General features: G+C 45.1%; 1 protein-coding gene across 9 annotated transcripts in view; it reads right to left on the bottom strand.

The window, feature by feature from the left end:
• The window catches only part of NEO1 (neogenin 1), a 170,140-nt gene that overhangs the window by 18,739 nt on the left and 133,534 nt on the right, over nt 1–17,867 (bottom strand). For 7 of the 9 annotated variants that reach the window (XM_032699811.1, XM_032699806.1, XM_032699807.1 and 4 more), the window contains exons 12-19: nt 14,899–14,948; nt 14,294–14,438; nt 12,942–13,052; nt 9,385–9,579; nt 8,658–8,753; nt 7,354–7,577; nt 3,984–4,122; nt 1,531–1,638 (exon numbers count right to left, since the gene is read on the bottom strand). In XM_032699811.1, coding sequence (XP_032555702.1) covers nt 1,531–1,638; nt 3,984–4,122; nt 7,354–7,577; nt 8,658–8,753; nt 9,385–9,579; nt 12,942–13,052; nt 14,294–14,438; nt 14,899–14,948 — 1,068 coding nt within the window. The remainder of the gene's footprint in view (nt 1–1,530; nt 1,639–3,983; nt 4,123–7,353; nt 7,578–8,657; nt 8,754–9,384; nt 9,580–12,941; nt 13,053–14,293; nt 14,439–14,898; nt 14,949–17,867) is intronic. The other 2 variants (XM_032699808.1, XM_032699813.1) reach the window with 1 other exon arrangement.

Here is a 17,867-nt window from a genome sequence, read left to right as displayed (position 1 = left end):
ATTTAATTTTTATATATATATATATATATATGTAGTGACAGTTCAAAGCACTATAGTGGCACAAGTAGTGAGTTAACTTATGACTGTCCTAATTATTCAGCAGGTTTAACGATGCACATCAGGAACCCAGCCTGGCCCAGCTCAGTATTCCAAATCCATCCCAACCACATCCAAGGGAGATGGGAGCTGCAAAGCCACGTATTCCACAGACAGGCTGCCCAGGGCATGGAATGACATCATCCCTCGGTTTTTATGGCACTACTCAATGCACAGAGTTAATGACTCATTAGTTAATGACTCATTAGTGGAGCCTGGAGCTGTCTCTCAGCCGGGGCTGTTCCCACCAGAGGGCACTCGACCCCCACATCCCAAAAACTGCCTCATTCCCTGGAAAAGGGAAGCTCATGCTTGGTGCACTCAAACTTACCAGTTAATTACTATTTTATTTGATGTTTTAACCTGCTGTTTATGCACAAACTAATAAGCACTGAATGCTTTTGTTCAACCTATGTGGATAACTAAGGTTGCACTTCAGAGCAGACACTGCAAGGGCATTTTTTCCCAGGAAAATGGGATCATTTTGCTCATTTGCCATGTGCAGGTAAGTGCTGGTCTCTGTATGTTTTTCCCCCTCTCCCCTGAGGGCCCTCGGTGTTGGATATTTGTGCCTGCCCTGCCTGAAGGCCCCTCACTGGCCACCACCAGCCGAGTCCTTTCACCTGCACTTCAGATAAAGGCTCTTGTTTCTCCACTCAAACCTTCCTTCCCACAAAGAGGAAACATTTTGTTGCCTTTTCCAAGGGATCTAATTCAATTCAGTCTCCTCTGCAGAACCTGGCTCCAGTCCTGCCTAATCAGGTGATCCTGCACCGTGGTTAATTCTGAACACAAACCCAAAACCATACTCTGCAAACAATATGCCATTAAAATCTGATTTAAGCTTAAAACCTGGCATAAAAACAAAGAAAAACGGAAGTGAATTATTTCAGAAAGCCCTTGGAAATGGGAATCCAAACAGAAATTACGGACAGGAATCAGGAATTATCACTTTCTGTACAGTGATTTATCCTACGTGGCAGTGATGCACTTAAAGGCAAATAACAGTTTACTCCTAATGGTTCTGTCAGGGGACTAATAAACTGCCTTTAAGTCTGTTCTGTGACACAAAAACGCCACTAAGATGACAAAGAGCACTGGGATGGCTTCTCCTAAATAAACCACTGATGGGCCAGGGGCATTACGGACAATTTAGGGAGGCCTGCTATTAGAACAGCACAATCTGAGGAAGGCAAAGGTTATGGAGATATTTAAACTTCCAGTTATATTTCTGGTTCCACTCCCATTTCCCACTGCAGTTAGTTTAGATCTTAATATATTTTTACGAGGTACAAAAGTAAATAATTAATCTGAGCAGCAACAGAGACTGACAGAGCAGATACAGAGCTCTGGGCAGCCCTGGGCTGAGGGGAGGGTGGGACACGGCCCCAGGGTCATGCAGCACCCCCTGGGCTGCCCCCCTGCCCTGCCCACCTGTGATCTTGCCGTTGGCCTCAGACGGGGGCTGCCAGTTCACGATGATGGTCCGGGGTTTGCCCTCCTTGCTCACCACGGTCACGTCCTTGGGAGGGGAAGTGGGCACTGCAAACACACAGAACCCGGCTGTCAGTCCCACGGGGTACAAACAACACCCTCAGCACCCTGGATTTTTGTTTTATATGAATGCAAGTTACTTTGGTTTGTTCTCTTCGATGTTAGTTTTATGAATCCACCACCTACTGTCGGGGTCTCACTGATTTACTCCATTCACTGGTGACCCGGAGTGCAGCACCTCCTTCCCAGATGGAGCTCCCCCTTCCCAAGGCACTGCTGTCACCACATGCTGTGATTCAGGACTGAGTGAGCCCAGGTGTTCCCAAAAACACAGATCTTTGGGCAACCAGGGTCACTGACTTCTCACCTGAATTTCTTTGGTCATCAGAAAAATCATGTGAAAGAAATACATTTTATTTAGGTAGGCACATGAAATATCTCCATATTTTCAGGTTTGTGGTGGGACTGAGACCCAGAGGTTGTGGACTCCCCATCCCTGGAAGTGTTCAAGGTCAGGATGGACAGGGCTTGGAGCAACCTGGGATAGTGGGAGGTGCCCCTGCCCAGGGCAGGGGGTGGAACAAGACGGGCTTTAAAGTCCCTTCCAACCCAACCCCTTTTGAGTTCTGTGACCCCAGAAATGCCAATTTACCATTTAAATCCAAATCAGCAAAGTAAATCCACCAGCAATTTCAAATCTGCAATTGCTGACTGACTTTCCTGAAGGATTATTTGTGATTTGGAAGGAAATCTGCACCACAGAAACATCTGAAAGGCAGAAATATTTGCTGACCACGACTGTCCAACCTTTTTCCTTGGGTTAACTTGGAGTAAATCCACCTTGCATATTGGATATACTAATACAATAATAGTAGCCCTGAGTGCTTGCAGTGCTTCCTGCATTTCAAGAGCTTTATTTAAGTTACCAATTAGGAATTCATCCCTCCATCCTCTGAGATGGGCACCTGGTATCCCTGTGTGAGGAATAGGTGGGAATCAGGACAGCCAAAGCCCAAAAGTTACTGTAAATATTAACCCAAATACATAAAAAGAAGATTCAGAGGAAGAAAAATCAGGAAATCACTAACACTGAGTCCAGGATCCCATATTTTCCTTCATCATTAGTTGAGGAGCAAGTCCTACACAATGGTGCTACTCAGGATATTCCAAAATAATGAGCTGAGGAATTTGGCCAGTCATACAAATCATAATATCTTTTATGAGAAAATATATTTAGCCTGGTTTTTTTTTTAAATTTTTTTTCTTAGTTCCCAAGTTTTTAGGTCACATTTGCAAATATTCTTTACAACCACTTCAACTTGAGATTTCCTATTTAAATGCAACGAGACCTCCTGCATCATTGCTCGTGTGCTTTTTGAGATTCAAATTCTCTGTTAAGGTCTTTATCTCTGCAAATTTTATAGTCCCTGCACTTGGTGTAGAGTTATGGGTGAAGATTGTAGATGTGTCAGCAAAAATAGCAGAGAGTGTTTTAACCTGGCAATAGTCACTGGGATGGGAAAGGAGCCTCAGCCCAGAGCTGGTCCCACATCATGGAATTCCCTCCAAAAACCACTGAAGCTCACTAATGGTTTCTGGGACTTCAGAGTAAGTTCAGAGATTTCAGATTTTATCCAGGTTTTGCTTTTTCTCATGCCTTGTTACAGAACATTTGGGAGCTCTCACTAATTCTTTGCACGCTTGATTTTTTGGCTGTATTTTAACTTAGCATGAGAACTCCAGGCTCATTTGGATGGGCTTTTTGTCCTTTACAGTTCATCTAAAGAGAAACCTAAGCATAATAAGCAGCAAATTTAATTGCACAAAGTTCATTTAACACTGCAGGATAAAAAGAGCTAATGAGGGGCAGGTCAGGGGAGAGGGTCTGGCCCTCACAGTTACTCCGTGGGCCCAAGGTTTTCCTTGGCAGCTACAAACCCTTTTCTGTTCTGAACAGGAATTTAGGGCTCATTTGGATGTCTTAATTCCTACTGTGATTTTTTTGTCTTCATTTGCCTCATGCACGTCCTCGCTCTGTCATAATTATCATCACATAGCAAATTTTAATTATTATTAGTTGAAGTATTTTCTTTGTATTTGCTATTAATGTGCTCTTTTTGAGATGTTTCAAGCACACACTTTATTCTCTCCTGCCCATGAATTGTGGTACATTATTCATCACTCCTCTGTAATTTGATGTAAATTCTCCTGCATGCAATCATCCCTTGGAATTTTGAAGTATGTTGTTGTTTTTTTAATCAGAATTTCTGACTAAACTATTCAGAACAGCCCCCCCCCAGCAAATATCACCAGCAGAATCATTTAAAAACCAGAAAGCTGGCAGACCTGGCTTGATTTCTTTCTGCTCAGCCCTCCCAGAAGCCCAGCAGTACCTAGTTCAAAGGTGGTCCCATGTGCTGTCATGCTCCAGGTGCTGGATCTGCGGCCCTTGGTCACCATCACCGAGAACTCGTACAGGGTGTTGGGCTTCAGCCCCGTCACCAAATAGCTCAGGGTGGTGGCATTGGCAGTCTGAAAGAAAGGCAAGTGTCAGGAACTGCTGAGCCATCAGCCACAGCTCTCAGGTGTCTCCAACATTTCCATAACCACAGCCATTAATTCCGGGAGGTTTCTCCTCTCTCATGTAAATTCCTCAATCAAGGATTAACGTGCAGTTGTTTTACCCTCAACTGGAGATTCTTCCTGCAATCAGCACGAGATTTAATAGCAGTCAATTATAAATTAAGAAAGGCAATACAAGGTCCAGGGCCCACTTGTTATGCAGTGGCTAAATCACTGTTTACCTGGGGGGTTAATTTACAGCATTTCATTAACTGGGGAAAACAATAAGCCCAGCTAATAACAATCCTGATTGAAACCTGGAGCTGCCTCCCAAATTCCTGCAGAATTTTCAGGACATTCTTAAATATAATAAACAATCAACTAAAGATACACTAGAAAGACATGAAGAGAACGAAGCCTTACTAACATGTAGACTTTTTCCAGAACAAAATGGTTATCTAGGATCACACACAAAAACTACACATTTATTGAACAGAAATTTTAGAATTTCTAAGTAGGAATTTCTATAGAGAATTTCTATTATAGAAGATCTTACTAAGTCTTTGCACACTTGATTTTTTGGCTGTATTTTAAAAAGAACTCCAGGCTCATTTGGATGGGCTTTTTGTCCTTTACACTTCATCCACAGGGAAACCTAAGCATAATAAGCAGTGAATTTAATTGCACTAAGTTCATTTAACACTGCAGGTTGTTATATATAAATAGTGGAATTTGTAACTTGGCCGCTTTTAAATATCTGGTATTTGCTATACGTGGCTTGAACATCAACAGAATGCACTGGAGGCTGTGGGAAGAAAAAGGAAGGTGTATTTACAGATATGTATATTCCTTACCTTGACCTGCAGTGATCAAAACATGGAATTAAAGAGTTGTTTCAGTCTTTGACAGGGCCAACAACTGGGTACAGCCACTGCCTCCAGAAACAACACCTCCAGCTTAATTTTCAAGGTAAAGGCACATTTCTTGGGGGATCTGTGAGTAACACAGTCCAAATTCTTCAGAGAAAACCCTGATTTGTCAAGTATCAGGGAGAGCCTTTTTCTCTTACCCTGGGTGGAAGTCCAGGAATTGTGATCCAAGGGATGACTGTGGTTTGTGCCAAGTATTTTGCTCGTTCACCAACATCACAGGGGTGGCCAGTCATCAAGGGCTCATATAATGAATTAAAATTAAATCCTCTATTAACCTGAAACCTTCACTTGGTACACACTCTGAGTACCTTTGGAGGAAATGGATTGTGGCTGATGGGTTGTGACAAAGCTGGACTGGGCACAGCTCCCTGGGAAAGGAGGGAGCAAAGCCCTTGGCCTGGGACAGCAAGGGAACGACAAGTCCAAAGAAGAAATCTTGCATTCTGAGCTGCCTTACCCCCAAAATGCACACCAGCTCTTCCTCTCTGGAATGCCTGTGGGAATTCCAACAGCACTGGAACATTCCAGAGTTTATAGTTCCTGGTCTCTCCCGGTTGCAGCCGAGCTCCTTTCACAGGTTAAGTTCTGTTTTTCCCTATGGCTCTGAATCATGGTAATCTTTTAGTCTCCCTGCACATCCCACTGGATGTAAATCACACATCAGGGCCCAGTTAGAGGCTCAGACTTCTCTGCTTTCTCTATTTTTTAACACCACTCCCAGTTTTTAAGATCCCAGCCTATCCCATGGTACCAAACCCCACTCACTCTCCATAAATAGTACCCCGAACAATTTATTTACCTAAAAGATCCAAGATAAGGTTTAATATTTTTGGTTCTGCTTAAGAGCTGACTGTTGGATCCCAGGGAGCTGCAGGACAACCCCAGCCCCCAGTCCCCAGTCCAAAGGTTCTTTGGAAAAACTGATCCATGTTGGTGCAGCAACACGGTTCAAAGCACAGTGGAGCCTTTTAGGAACTGTATCCCATCTGTTCCTGTGTTTACAGGCTCCAGATTGACACAACTCCTGTATAAATAGAGGAAAAAAAGGCTCCTTAAGGTGGAACCACTTGTGTTGGGAGCACAGAGCTCCTTCAGCAGCAGTTTGGGAGTGCCAGTGAGAAACAGGGGGCAAAGGGAGAAAATCTGAACGAATGGCCCCAGCATCCATTAGGATGAGAGGGATGGATGAAACCATCCTGTGCTGAACAGATGCATCTCTGGATCCTGGAGAACAGAGTTTCTGTGCCCAAGGCTGTGGAACAGTTGCAGGATGTGGGTTAGAGCAAAGACCCTCAAACTTCTGTCCTTTCAGGCAAATGCTTTCTACAGGGAGTGATTCTGAACTATATTCCATCATTACATATTGGCTTTGGTCCACAATAAAACTTGTCACCCACTGGCCACCAGCACCAGGAATGGTGGGAATAGTTCATTTACCACTGAGGGTGGGGTTTTTTTAAGCAATTAACTACAGAAACTGTAGCTTTCTTTAAATCACTCCTGAGACATCCTCTGCACATGACTCAGGAATGTGGGCTTGCCTTTAAAGGAGGAATACACTTATAATAATATCCTTTCATTTCAATAAAAAAAAAATAAATCTGGACTATAACAAGACAGCTCTGCAAGAACATAAAGGAGACTCCACTGGCTGGGTATTTTAACAACCAGTTCCTCTGAGCCTCATTGCAAATGTGAAATTTGCAGTCAACACCTTTGAGGCCTCCAGATAACCCTGAAAATTAATAAAAAAATCCAACCAACCAACTAAAAAAACTGAAACCCCAAATCCAGTTTCCAAACCAAAACAGATGAAAATAGAGGAAGGCAGGGACATCATAAAGTTATTGTTGTGTATTTTGCATCCATTCAGCTCCCAGAGGAAAGGTTCGCTATCGACTCGGCATGAACAGAAAAGGTTGTAAAAGGAACTGAAAACCACAAGAGTCAATCTTTTCCCTGCAAGACTCACCCCCAAATTCAGGTTCTCTGCTGGCTGGGGAAGAGGCAGAGAGTCACTAACACAGACCTTCCAAGTGTCCAACTGTCCCTGTGCCTCTGGCTCCGGAGCAGAACACCCTTCTGGATATGCTCTTCCATCCACTCCCACCAGCTGCAGCTCCAGCTCTCTCACCCACAGAACACAAAACCAGCCTGGAACAATCCTGCCCCTCCTGGCACAGCTCTGCAGGGTGTTCTTACCCTCAGCTGCCACCTCAGAACTCCTTGTCCCTGACCCCCAGGCTGCTGGAGCCGCTGGAGCCAGTACCTTGTACTTGGTGTTGGCCGGGATGTTGGTTTTCCAGCGCACTGTGTAGTACCGAGCGTCCGTGATCTTCTGGTTCTTGGGCAGAGAGTTGTCTGCCCACGTGATCCGGATGGTGTCGTGGCTCAGGATGGAAGCCTGAACTCCCACCGGGGGCATCATGGGAGACGGGTCTGGCACTGGAGTGTATGGAGCATTAATAACAAACAAATCAACCTCGGAAGTGTCTGGGGAATCGATGGGCAAGGAGTCGGGGATTACAATTAAAACGGGAGGAGGTGGCATTTTAATGTAAACCAAAACAAAAAAGGGGAAATGCAGGGTAGTGCAATGAGATGGAGGGTGAGGAATGGAGAAAAAGAGAGAAAAGCCAGAGTTAATAGGTGACATCAGACTGGTCAATAACATCACTCTTGCATCTCTTCCCTTCTATAGACAGTAAGACAACACAGACATGCTGGTATAATACTTAATGGTATTAGTGTGCAGTGCCCTCAACCATGGCCTGAGAACCCCAAAGACACAGCCATTTTAAGTTCATTTTCCTCAGGATGTCCACTGAGTCCTCTTCCAGAAAACAACGAGGAGAACAAAGAGCTGGACTCCCTCTGGATGGGGAAACGTCACTTCACACACACAGGGAGCTCCTAGCAGCTTTTAAAGCATGTTATGGGCATCGAGTGCCAAGTATCAGACAAATATACAGTAACTGTGAAACTGCAATTCCAGTGTCCTCTAGAAAACCTCTAAGGATTTTAGTCCTGCTCTCCAGGACTAAACCAAAGTGCTGCACCTACAGCAAACCCCTCAGTGGTGTCACCAGGGAGCACAGCGAGTCCTCACATGGCAACACCTCACCTGCAAATCATTTCCTCTGCTTAAACTCTTTCAAAATTAGAACTTCCACCAACTTTTTGGTGTAAGTGACAGCAGAGTGAGACTTAGATAAAGCAAACACACATCATATTCAAAATCTCAGCGTAAAACACCAAAAAAGCTGTATTTGCCCCTAAACCCCAAAACAAGGGCTGTGCCTTTAGAACAGCACCCCCAGGCTCTGGGCTCACATAATGTTAATGTTGGGAACAAGAACATCTATCAGCAGCTGGCAGGTAAGTTCTGTAATTTCCAAATGGCCCCAGTTTTAGCTGGTTTAATGTGAGACAAGTGAGGCAATCCCTGAGCAGTGAGGGCAGCCAGTTAAAGGGATGGGGAGCGCTGGGTGGCACAGACAAACCAGACTCTTCCATCCCACACCACCACATTCCAGCAGCTATGCAGGACTGGGAAGAGCCCCTGCTCCTTACCAGAGTGGGGCCGGGTCACGGCGCTCTCGTACAGAGGGATCCCTTCCCCCACGTTGTTAAAGGCCTTCAGGGTGATCACATAGTGGGAGCTCGGGTCTAAAGGGAAAAAAGAGATTAGAATATCAAATGAATCCTATTTTCTGCTTCTCCATACCCTCTTTGTTCAGTATTTTAATTTTTAACTGAAATATATGAAATAACTTGACCTAATTTGAACTGCAAGTCTCCGTGCAGACCTTCTGTTTGTGTTCCAAGAATCCCAAACTGGTCTGGGTCGGAAGGGACCCTAAAGTTCCTCTCATTCCTCTGCCATGGGCAGGGACACAACAGCTCTCATCAGTGGAAGTCTCTAGTCACAGCAAATCTCCCTTAAGTACAGCCAGAAGAGCAGTGAGGAAAAACAATTTAAAATGATCATTTTACGCTGCTCTACTACAAAATGACTCCAACCTCTGATTTTACGGAACTTCTCAATATTAATATTTCTGTGGTTTTCAGGCTATTTTACCCACCACGGAGAATTCTGTGGAGGGGTGAATCTATTTTCCTTTTCAAGTAGCTGCCAGTGAATCTTGGTGACATTTTAGCTCCTTTTTTTGCCTGAAGCCACCTGTTCTGCAGCTCCGGCCGGAGAACGAGAGGCCCCTGCTGCTGCTCAGCACGGAAGGGGTTGTGACAAGGGCTGCAGGAGGTGCAATGGGCAGGGCTGGGGATCCCCCTGGCTCACCCAGGTTCTCGATGGTGTAGTATCTCTGTTTATAGTCCACCTTGATGGTCTGGGCGTGGGGGGAGCCGATGCCGTAGCCGATGGCGTAGCCCCTCACCACCACGTTCTGGTTCTCCGGGGGGGTCCAGCTCACCACGATGCTGGTGACCAGGGGACGGACGTGCAGGGAGCTTGGAACCTCAGGAACACGAGTTTCTGTCAAGGAAAAATGATGGATTTCAAGGCTTTCTCTCAAATAAAGGTAATTCCATGAGGAATGTGAGGTAGGAGGGCCAAATGAAGCACTTCTACTCTGTGTGAAATGAGCACGTTCCAATGGGAAGAGCTTTGGTGTCCAAGGGAGAGCAAAGAGCTCCAACAAACAGCTTTGGACACTGTTGTATTTAATAGATCCTCTCTTTAAAAGAAAGGGCAGTTGTACTGAACAAAGTATCACATCTGCTCAGGGCAGATTTTCTGGATGGTTGTGCATCTTCTCACCAATTCTTCCAAGCATGCATTAGATTTATCCCATCCTTCCCCTCCACAAAGCAATCTACTTCCAATTCCATCACATTCCTTACTTGTGGGCATTAAAGTAATTATATTGAAAATCCTGATAATGAAAAAAAGGTTCCTGAGCTTGTTGTAGCATTAAATAGGATATTGCAAAGCTCTGAGTATACACCCTGCATTTGTCCTACACTTGTTGCTGCCTAAATCCCTGTGTTCACATAATTCACAAAATACAAGCAGAAACTACACAGCCAAACTAAAAGATAAAAAAACAGAGAGTCTATATTAAATCTTCAAACCCTATCCCCAAAAAGCAACACAAATCTCTTCCCAACCCACAGAGAGATGAAATGTGGATCCTTAAAACCAGGACTTCTCCAATATGCCACTGTAAGCCTCTCGTGTTTTTGCTATAAGGTTTTTTCCCTACTGTTGATTCGAACCTAAAAGCAACCTCACAACTGTCCCTGCAGTGTCCACAACTTTGGTTTAACTTCTAGAGATCAAATAAGACTTTTGTCATCCCACTGGACCTGCCGTGAGCCCACGGATTATAAACAATTCTGTGCAACAGCAAACTGAGCTCCCCACTCTAAAATAAAAACAAGGACTTCTGCTTCCTGCAGGGATTTAATTTTAATGAAACATGCTGCATTTCTCTAAAACCATTTAATAAAGCACCACAAAAGGATTATTTGGATCATAATACAGCACTGCCCTGCCAGCCCAGGGGGTTTCTGGTCTCCAGCTGACACAGCCCATCAATTAAAGTTCACAAATATTAAACACAGCAAAGCTCCAACTGCAGCCTGAGAGGTGACATTTTTAACTGCACAGAAGTTGGTGCACGGGGGATAAACTTTGTACAACTGTTTAACACCTCCTGCTCTGCACTCCTGGGGCACCTGCACCAACACAGGATTGTCACACTCCAGCTCCCCTGTACCTTGAGGAGAATGTCAGGTGAGTTATTTTCTATTTAAATTCAAAAAGCAGCCATAGGAATGGAAGGAAATTATGCCTTCCCTGCCTACTGAACCTGAGAAGTGCAAGATTAGCTGTAAATACATTTGCATGGTGTTAAAATTATCCACAAGCTTCCTAAAGAAAGAAACCCAAAAATACACATCATCTCCCCAGTGTGCACATACAGAAAGTTCTCACACATGCACACAGAATGATCTGAATACCAGGTTACGTTGTCTTAACTGTGAATTTTTTATTACTTTATTCACTGGAAAGAATATGCAGAAAGAAATTCAGATTTCCTGCAAGGACTGCAACATTCCAAATTTAAATGACAAAGTCAACAGAGAAGGAAAAGGTTCCTTTCTTCTCCCTCCTTCTGCCCTATTTAAATTTAAATTTAATCCTGATGCTATCCTCTGGCAAAGCATTGTTAACTCTAATTCAGGGACCTTTTCATTACCTCTTGAAGTGCCTATTTACAGAGCTCTGCTCCAGTTTGGGGACCTCGTGGCTTCTCAAAGCTCCACAGTTGTGTCATATCCACTTAGGGGAAGACAGACACACAGATGAAAGTGATTTCAACTCTGAAAAGTCATTTGAAATATCTACAGACCTGAACTGCACTGTTAACACTGGAGCAGGGAGAACAAGGATTAAGTTGAGCATCAGCTTTGCAGAGCACAGAGACTGGAGCAGGGTCTCTCCAGGGCTTTCTGAGCTGACTGTGAAGGATCTTCCAACAGTGGAGAGCAAATATTGAAACACTTTCATTATTTCATCTTGCAGCTGCCAGGAAAGCTGAACCTGAGGCCACACAGATGTGAAAGACACAGCTGGATCCTGTGGCACTGAGATGGAACGACCCTCTCAGCTCCTTTCACAAGGCCAAGAGAGAGTGGCCCCCAACAAGCAAAAGGGAAATTGGGTGCAACCCACTAATTTTGGAAATGGGAGCAGTGCACCCAGAACCACCAGCTCCAGGTAGGTAGTTCCAAAGAGATTCCCCCCAGCCACCCTTTAAAAATAGACTTTTCTTCCATTTTACTGGCTCTTGGTCAGATCTGGGAGATACTCACAAAATTGCTCCTTTGAATTCTGCCAGAATCAGGTTCCCACTTGTAAATTATTCCACTGTAGGAAAGACCAAACGTCTGGACCAACTATCAGAGGTCAAAATTTGTCACAGAACATTTCCTACTTTAATTGTTAAACTCAACACTGGGAAAACAAGCTGTTACCATGGTTCTGTATATCACACATCATGAATCCATGGATTTGGTGGAAGAGACTTTACTGCTGATGGGAGATATGGTCTGAAAATATAATCAATCTCCCTTTTCTCCTCAAGTGGCAAAATAACAGCTACTGTGGGTCAAAGAAAGCACAGCACCAATGAAATATGGGGGTAGGACTGCAAAGGGCTGTGGGGGACAACGTTTTCCTTTATTTATTTCTTTCCTATTGTGGCATCTCATTGTCACTCATAATCAGGTATTTTACACTTGGTGCCAACATACAGCACCAGAAAGTGTAGAAGCAGGGTTTGATTCCAAGCCATTTTGTTGACTTGGCAAGAATTTTCTGTTAAAATAGAGTTCAATTTAATAACAATTTAATCATAAATAAAACCCATGGTACAATTAGAAAACAGTAAAACCGACAGGTTTTCCTTTACCAAAGGCAATGAAATTCCAGTATGCCCTGCCCCTGAGCTATGATGCCCCTGAGCTGTGATGGCTGTGAAGCTCCTGAGCTGTGATGGTTGTGAGGCCCCTGAGCCGTGATGGGTGCGATGCCCCTGAGCTGTGATGGTTGTGAAGCCCCTGATCTGTGATGGGTGTGATGCCCCTGAGCTGTGATGGCTGTGAAGCCCCTGAGCTGTGATGCCCCTGAGCTGTGATGCCCGTAAAGCCCCTGAGCTGTGATGGCTGTGAGGCCCTTGAGCTGTGATGGTGGTGAAGCCCCTGAGCTGTGATACCCCTGAGCTGTGGTGGCTGTGATGTCCCTGAGCTGTGATACCCCTGAGCTGTGGTGGTTGTGATGTCCCTGAGCTGTGATGACTGTCATGCCCCCCGTCCCAGTGCCGCTCTCACCGTCCAGGTCGCTCTCGAAGGTCTCTGCTGACACCCAGTCGGTGGCGGGGCCGGTGCCGTTCACGGTCATGGCGGCCACTCGGAAGCTGTACTCGGTGCCTCGCTCCAGCCCTGCCACAGGGACAACCCCGGGGGTCAGCACGGGAATTCCCACCACAGGCAGCAATCCCAGACCCGACCGACACACTGGGATAACCTGATGGAAACAAACCTTCCACCCCACCCTGCCACCGGAGCGCCGTGAGGTCAGGGCCGGGAGCAGCCCCTCAGCCAGGGGACACCAGGGAGGGGACACCCGGGGCTGGGATATGGTCCACTGTCCCACTGACTGCTGGAAGGGACTCTGAAGTGCTATGTGCAATCAGCTTTAATTCACAGCTCTTAATTAGTTTTAATTACTAATTACATCCACAGCTAAACCTAAGGGTGGCACAGAAGCAGTAGGTGAGCAAACTGTGCAAACTGTTTAGTCTATGTAAGTGTCTGTAATAAAAAATGATAATAAAAATAATAATAATAATAAAAATCAAAGCAGTGTGAAAATGCACTCAAAATTTGATATATGGAACATCCAAACATATATGGATATATGGAATATCCAAGACAGGCTTTGTTGTGACAAAAATATACTCGAGTTACAGGAACATCTCAGTTCTGAGAAAACGGAGACTTACTGTCATAGCTGGAATTTCTGAGAAAAAAATCAGAACATCTTATTAAAAACTGCATGTTCCTCCTCTAGAATTTCATAATTTCTTCTCTTTTGACCAACTGTTCATTTACAGAGATTTTAAAAATGAACAAAATGTTATCTTGCTCCTGATCTCACGCACTGCTCATTTCTGCTAAACGGGATTCTAGTTCTGGTAACAATATATAATTTACACGAAGTGATGGCCCAGACTGGATTTTTAAGTGTACAAAATAGGGGATGTATTATACATTCATGCTAGAAAGGAGGAGAAAGGTTGATTCCAATGAAAGTAGGTGGGATGATGTGCAGGGTGGATCAGGTCAGACACTCAGAGCTGGGTTACTGGTTATCACCTGCAGTACCCCCAGCTCCTGTTCCTCTGGTATCCTTCCCCACAAGTCATTCCTGGCACTTGGGCAGATGCTGCAGGCAAACCCCATGCCTTTTATAGGGAATCATCCAGTCCATTTAGCAAATCCATGGCAAAATCAGGTCAGCAGCCCTCAGTTCTCACCTGCAGCCCACGCGACCTCAGAACCCATTGACACCCGTCTGAGATGTGACTCAGTTTGACTCCCAAGGCAAGACCCTACAGAACCCTCCCTCTGAGCCCTCTAAAGGCCCTACAAAGCCCCCCCCGATGCCAGGCCCTGCTCACCCTCGATGAGCTGGGACAGCTGGGTGCCCCCCACGCTCTCGGTGACGTCGCTCTTGCGCGAAACCTTCCGGTAGCGGATTTTGTAGCCGGTGATTTGCCCGCTGTGGGTCCCTGCGGGAGGGGGCTGCCACTGCAGCAGGATGCTCTGGGGAAGGTAGCACAGGAAGGCATTGGGAAAGAAGTTTTTAGGAAAGGCTTCTAAAAAAAGTCTCCACTCACAATGACCAGGTGTTTAATTTTCTCTTTTGAAGTGCCCAGGACACTGCAAAGTGTGTTGGTGTGTGCACACACTGTAAACAACAGTCAGTCAGCAGGAATTCAAGCTCTGCTCCTTCAGGCTTTTGTGCCTGATTAAATCCCTTTCATCTGGAGCCTTTGGTGCACTATCACTGTCTTACTGCATCCCCTGTCCAGCCCACCACTGGATTGGAGCTCCCAGCACTTCAAGCCCCACACTCAGATATTCTCCTGCTGGGCAGCTCACACACAAAGAGCTCAAAAGCAGCATGGAGAAAAAAGACCCATAGCAGCCCTGAAATGTGGTCAATCTAAGACCCACCAGCCTTTATTTACCCATTACCAACAGGAGATTTGCCACATCTTACCTTGGAATTCCGTACCTCCAGCGTCAGATTCTGTGGTGGAGCACTGGGGACTAGAAACATTAAAGGAATTATAATTCCAAAATTTTCAAATATGGTATTTCCATACCCAACCACTCTCTGCTCTCATTCATTATGGAACTACAAACCCTTCTGGTTTAAGACACTTTATAGAGGACCAAATCTTCCCAGAGGTACTTTCTGACACAGAGTGACTGGTTGGGGAGGGTTCTGTGTTTTCATCACAAAGAACTCTTTATTCAAGTCCTTACTTATCACAGCTATCTAAATAAAAAATGTTTTGTATTTAAAGGTTTATCTCATAAACTCTCAGAGATGAGATCCCATTCAGTACTTTCCCAAAGCAAATCTTTAATTAACACACTGCTTGATTTGGGGAACCTACGTTTAGAATTCTGACCATGTTTTTTGTTATCATGATTTTCTGTAACAGGAAAAGCTCAGAGTCACCACATCCCTGTGACACTGAGGAGGGGAAGGACACGATATAAAGCCAAACTTTCCTTGCTGGTTGTTTGATGCAGTTGATGCCTGTGTTCAGAACTTAAAGTCATGGGCTACACAAAGAGTTGTGAAAAATTACTGCACATATTGCCAACTTGGTGAGACAATCAGCAGGACACCAGAAAGGATCTGTGCATGTAAATGTAATCATAAAAATGCATCTCAACACATGTACGGCGCAGTCTGTCACAGAATGGTTTGGGCTGGAAGGGACCTCAAAGCTCATCCTGTTCCATCTCCTGCCAGGATGGGACACCTTCCACTATCCCAGGTTGCTCCAAGCCCTGTCCAACCTGGCCTTGGATACTTCCAGGGATGGGGCAGCCACAGCTTCTCTGGGTAACCTGTGCCAGGGCTCCTCACCCTCACAGGGAAGGATTCCCTCCCAGCATCTCATGTCAAACACTTCCATAGGAAAAGCATTGCCTGGTGCTGCACAGGACACAGAAAGCAGGCAGGCAGGAGCACCAGGACACGCTCAGGGCTCAGAGACTGGGAGAGAAATGCCTTGGCCGGGCTGTGATGCAGAGATTACATTTCCAGCTGTAATCCCTGATCAGGAATTCCATGAGAAGCAAAGCAATCCTCACGAGCAGCACATAAACCTTGGTTTGAATGGTAATACCTGCAGAGCCACCCCTGCAACAAGGCACCAGAACAGATTAGGAGCAAAAACCTACATCAAAATGCAGATGTTGTTAAATCACAGCTAAAGGAAGCTTAGGGAGAAATCCCTGCAGGGAACACGGAGATTGCTCATGGACAGTGCAATAAGAAAACACAGGAAGAAAATGTGCATCATTTCCTCAGAGATTTGGGAGCTTGCAGGGGCAGAGCAGTGTGGTTAAGTAGCAGGTTATGAGATTGGAAGAAGCAAGATGACATCCTTCAGAGAGCTTTAGAAAATAAATATCTGTAGGTTAAATGTGAAAACATAAGATTGAGAAGAAAGAACTTCAGGAAAATGTCAAAATGACATTATAACTAATAATGAATTCTCCAAACAAAGGAGCTGGAAGCCCTTTAGAGAAATCAGAGTTAGCAAATGGTCAGGGTAGGAGAGAAAAAGACAAAGATAAGGCCACACAACTCTCTTTGCATTTGTAGTGTGGGAAAGGAGAGGCTTCCATGAAATCCTTACATGGGACTCACAGGGTCTCTCCAACTGAAATGTCAGTACAAGGGATTCTGGAAGAGTTGGACATGAGGAACAGCAGCATCTTGCCAGGGTGAGGTGCAATCCATCCAGAGTTTCTCAAGGAACTTGGGAATTAAACAGCTGCATGACTTATGTAACCTCTCCCAAGCTACCTTGATACTGGGAGATGGTCACTGTGATGGCAGTACCACAGTGGGATCCACTCAAACTCCCAGGAGTGTCAGAAACCTCTGTGAAGAAAACGAACTGAAGCAACAATAAAGTATGAAATTTAGAGAGAGCAGGACTAATAACAGGAGTAATAGTATGTATTTCTCACTTCTCCAAGGGAAATCCCACATCACAAACCTGCTGGAGCTCTTGAGGAATGAGGCAATGAGGGGATGGCACAGAAGTGCTCACCAGAGTGAGCCTAAAATAAGGGCAGGAGCAGGCTGGAAGGGACAAGGTGGGAGATGAGCTGTGGAGCTCCTGTGCTATGATCTGATGGTGAAGAACTGCAGAAGGACCTTGGGATGTTCCCACCTCAGGGCTCAGAAGCAGCCAAAGTCAGTCAAATGCAAGTAATGCCTCACTTGTATCTTTGATACCATTACAGTCCTCTCTACCTCCATATTTAAAAGTACACAGGAGAAAAAAAAACCTGGAAAAAGGCTCAGAAAAGGGCACTGAAGGTGGAAACAGCTTCCACAAGAAAATGGGTAACCATTCCTGTGACTTGGGAATATGGAAAATGAGTGAAATGAGGGAGAACACGGCAAAGGTCCACAGAGGGAGGAGTGGGACAGAGGGGGCTGTGGACACTGGTTATTCCCCCTACTCAGGCAACAAGTAACACTAACACAGAGCAGGGACAGAACAGAAGAAGTGGGGACTGTTCAGAGGAAATTTATCTGTAGAATCTTTGTCCACTTGATGCTGTGGATAAAAGCTGGTGTGGATTAAAGAAGATGCTGGCGGGGTTTCATGGAAGAGAAACTGAATTAGCAAAACACAGAAATCACCCAAGAGACAAGAAGTGCCCCAGAAACAAGCTCAGACCTGGGCAGAATTTGGGACAATATGCCTCTCTGCTCCTCTGTTCTACTTCTGGTCACTCCTGAAGAGATGATTCAAGGCTCCACTTACTTTCCATCTGGTTGTTCTCATATATAAATAAACTTCTCTATAAAAAATATGAGTTAACATTAACTCTGATCACTCTACAGTTGCTCGTGTATCTCTGTTGGCTCACGGTACCTCTTGATTTGCCTTATAAAAAATCCTGGCACCAGGTTCTGCTTTCACC

Source organism: Chiroxiphia lanceolata, chromosome 12 (genome assembly GCF_009829145.1).
Source record: "Chiroxiphia lanceolata isolate bChiLan1 chromosome 12, bChiLan1.pri, whole genome shotgun sequence".
NCBI classification, from domain to species: Eukaryota; Metazoa; Chordata; class Aves; order Passeriformes; family Pipridae; genus Chiroxiphia; species Chiroxiphia lanceolata.
Note: the sequence above shows the minus strand (reverse complement) of the source record. Positions and strands in the feature narration are given on the sequence as shown.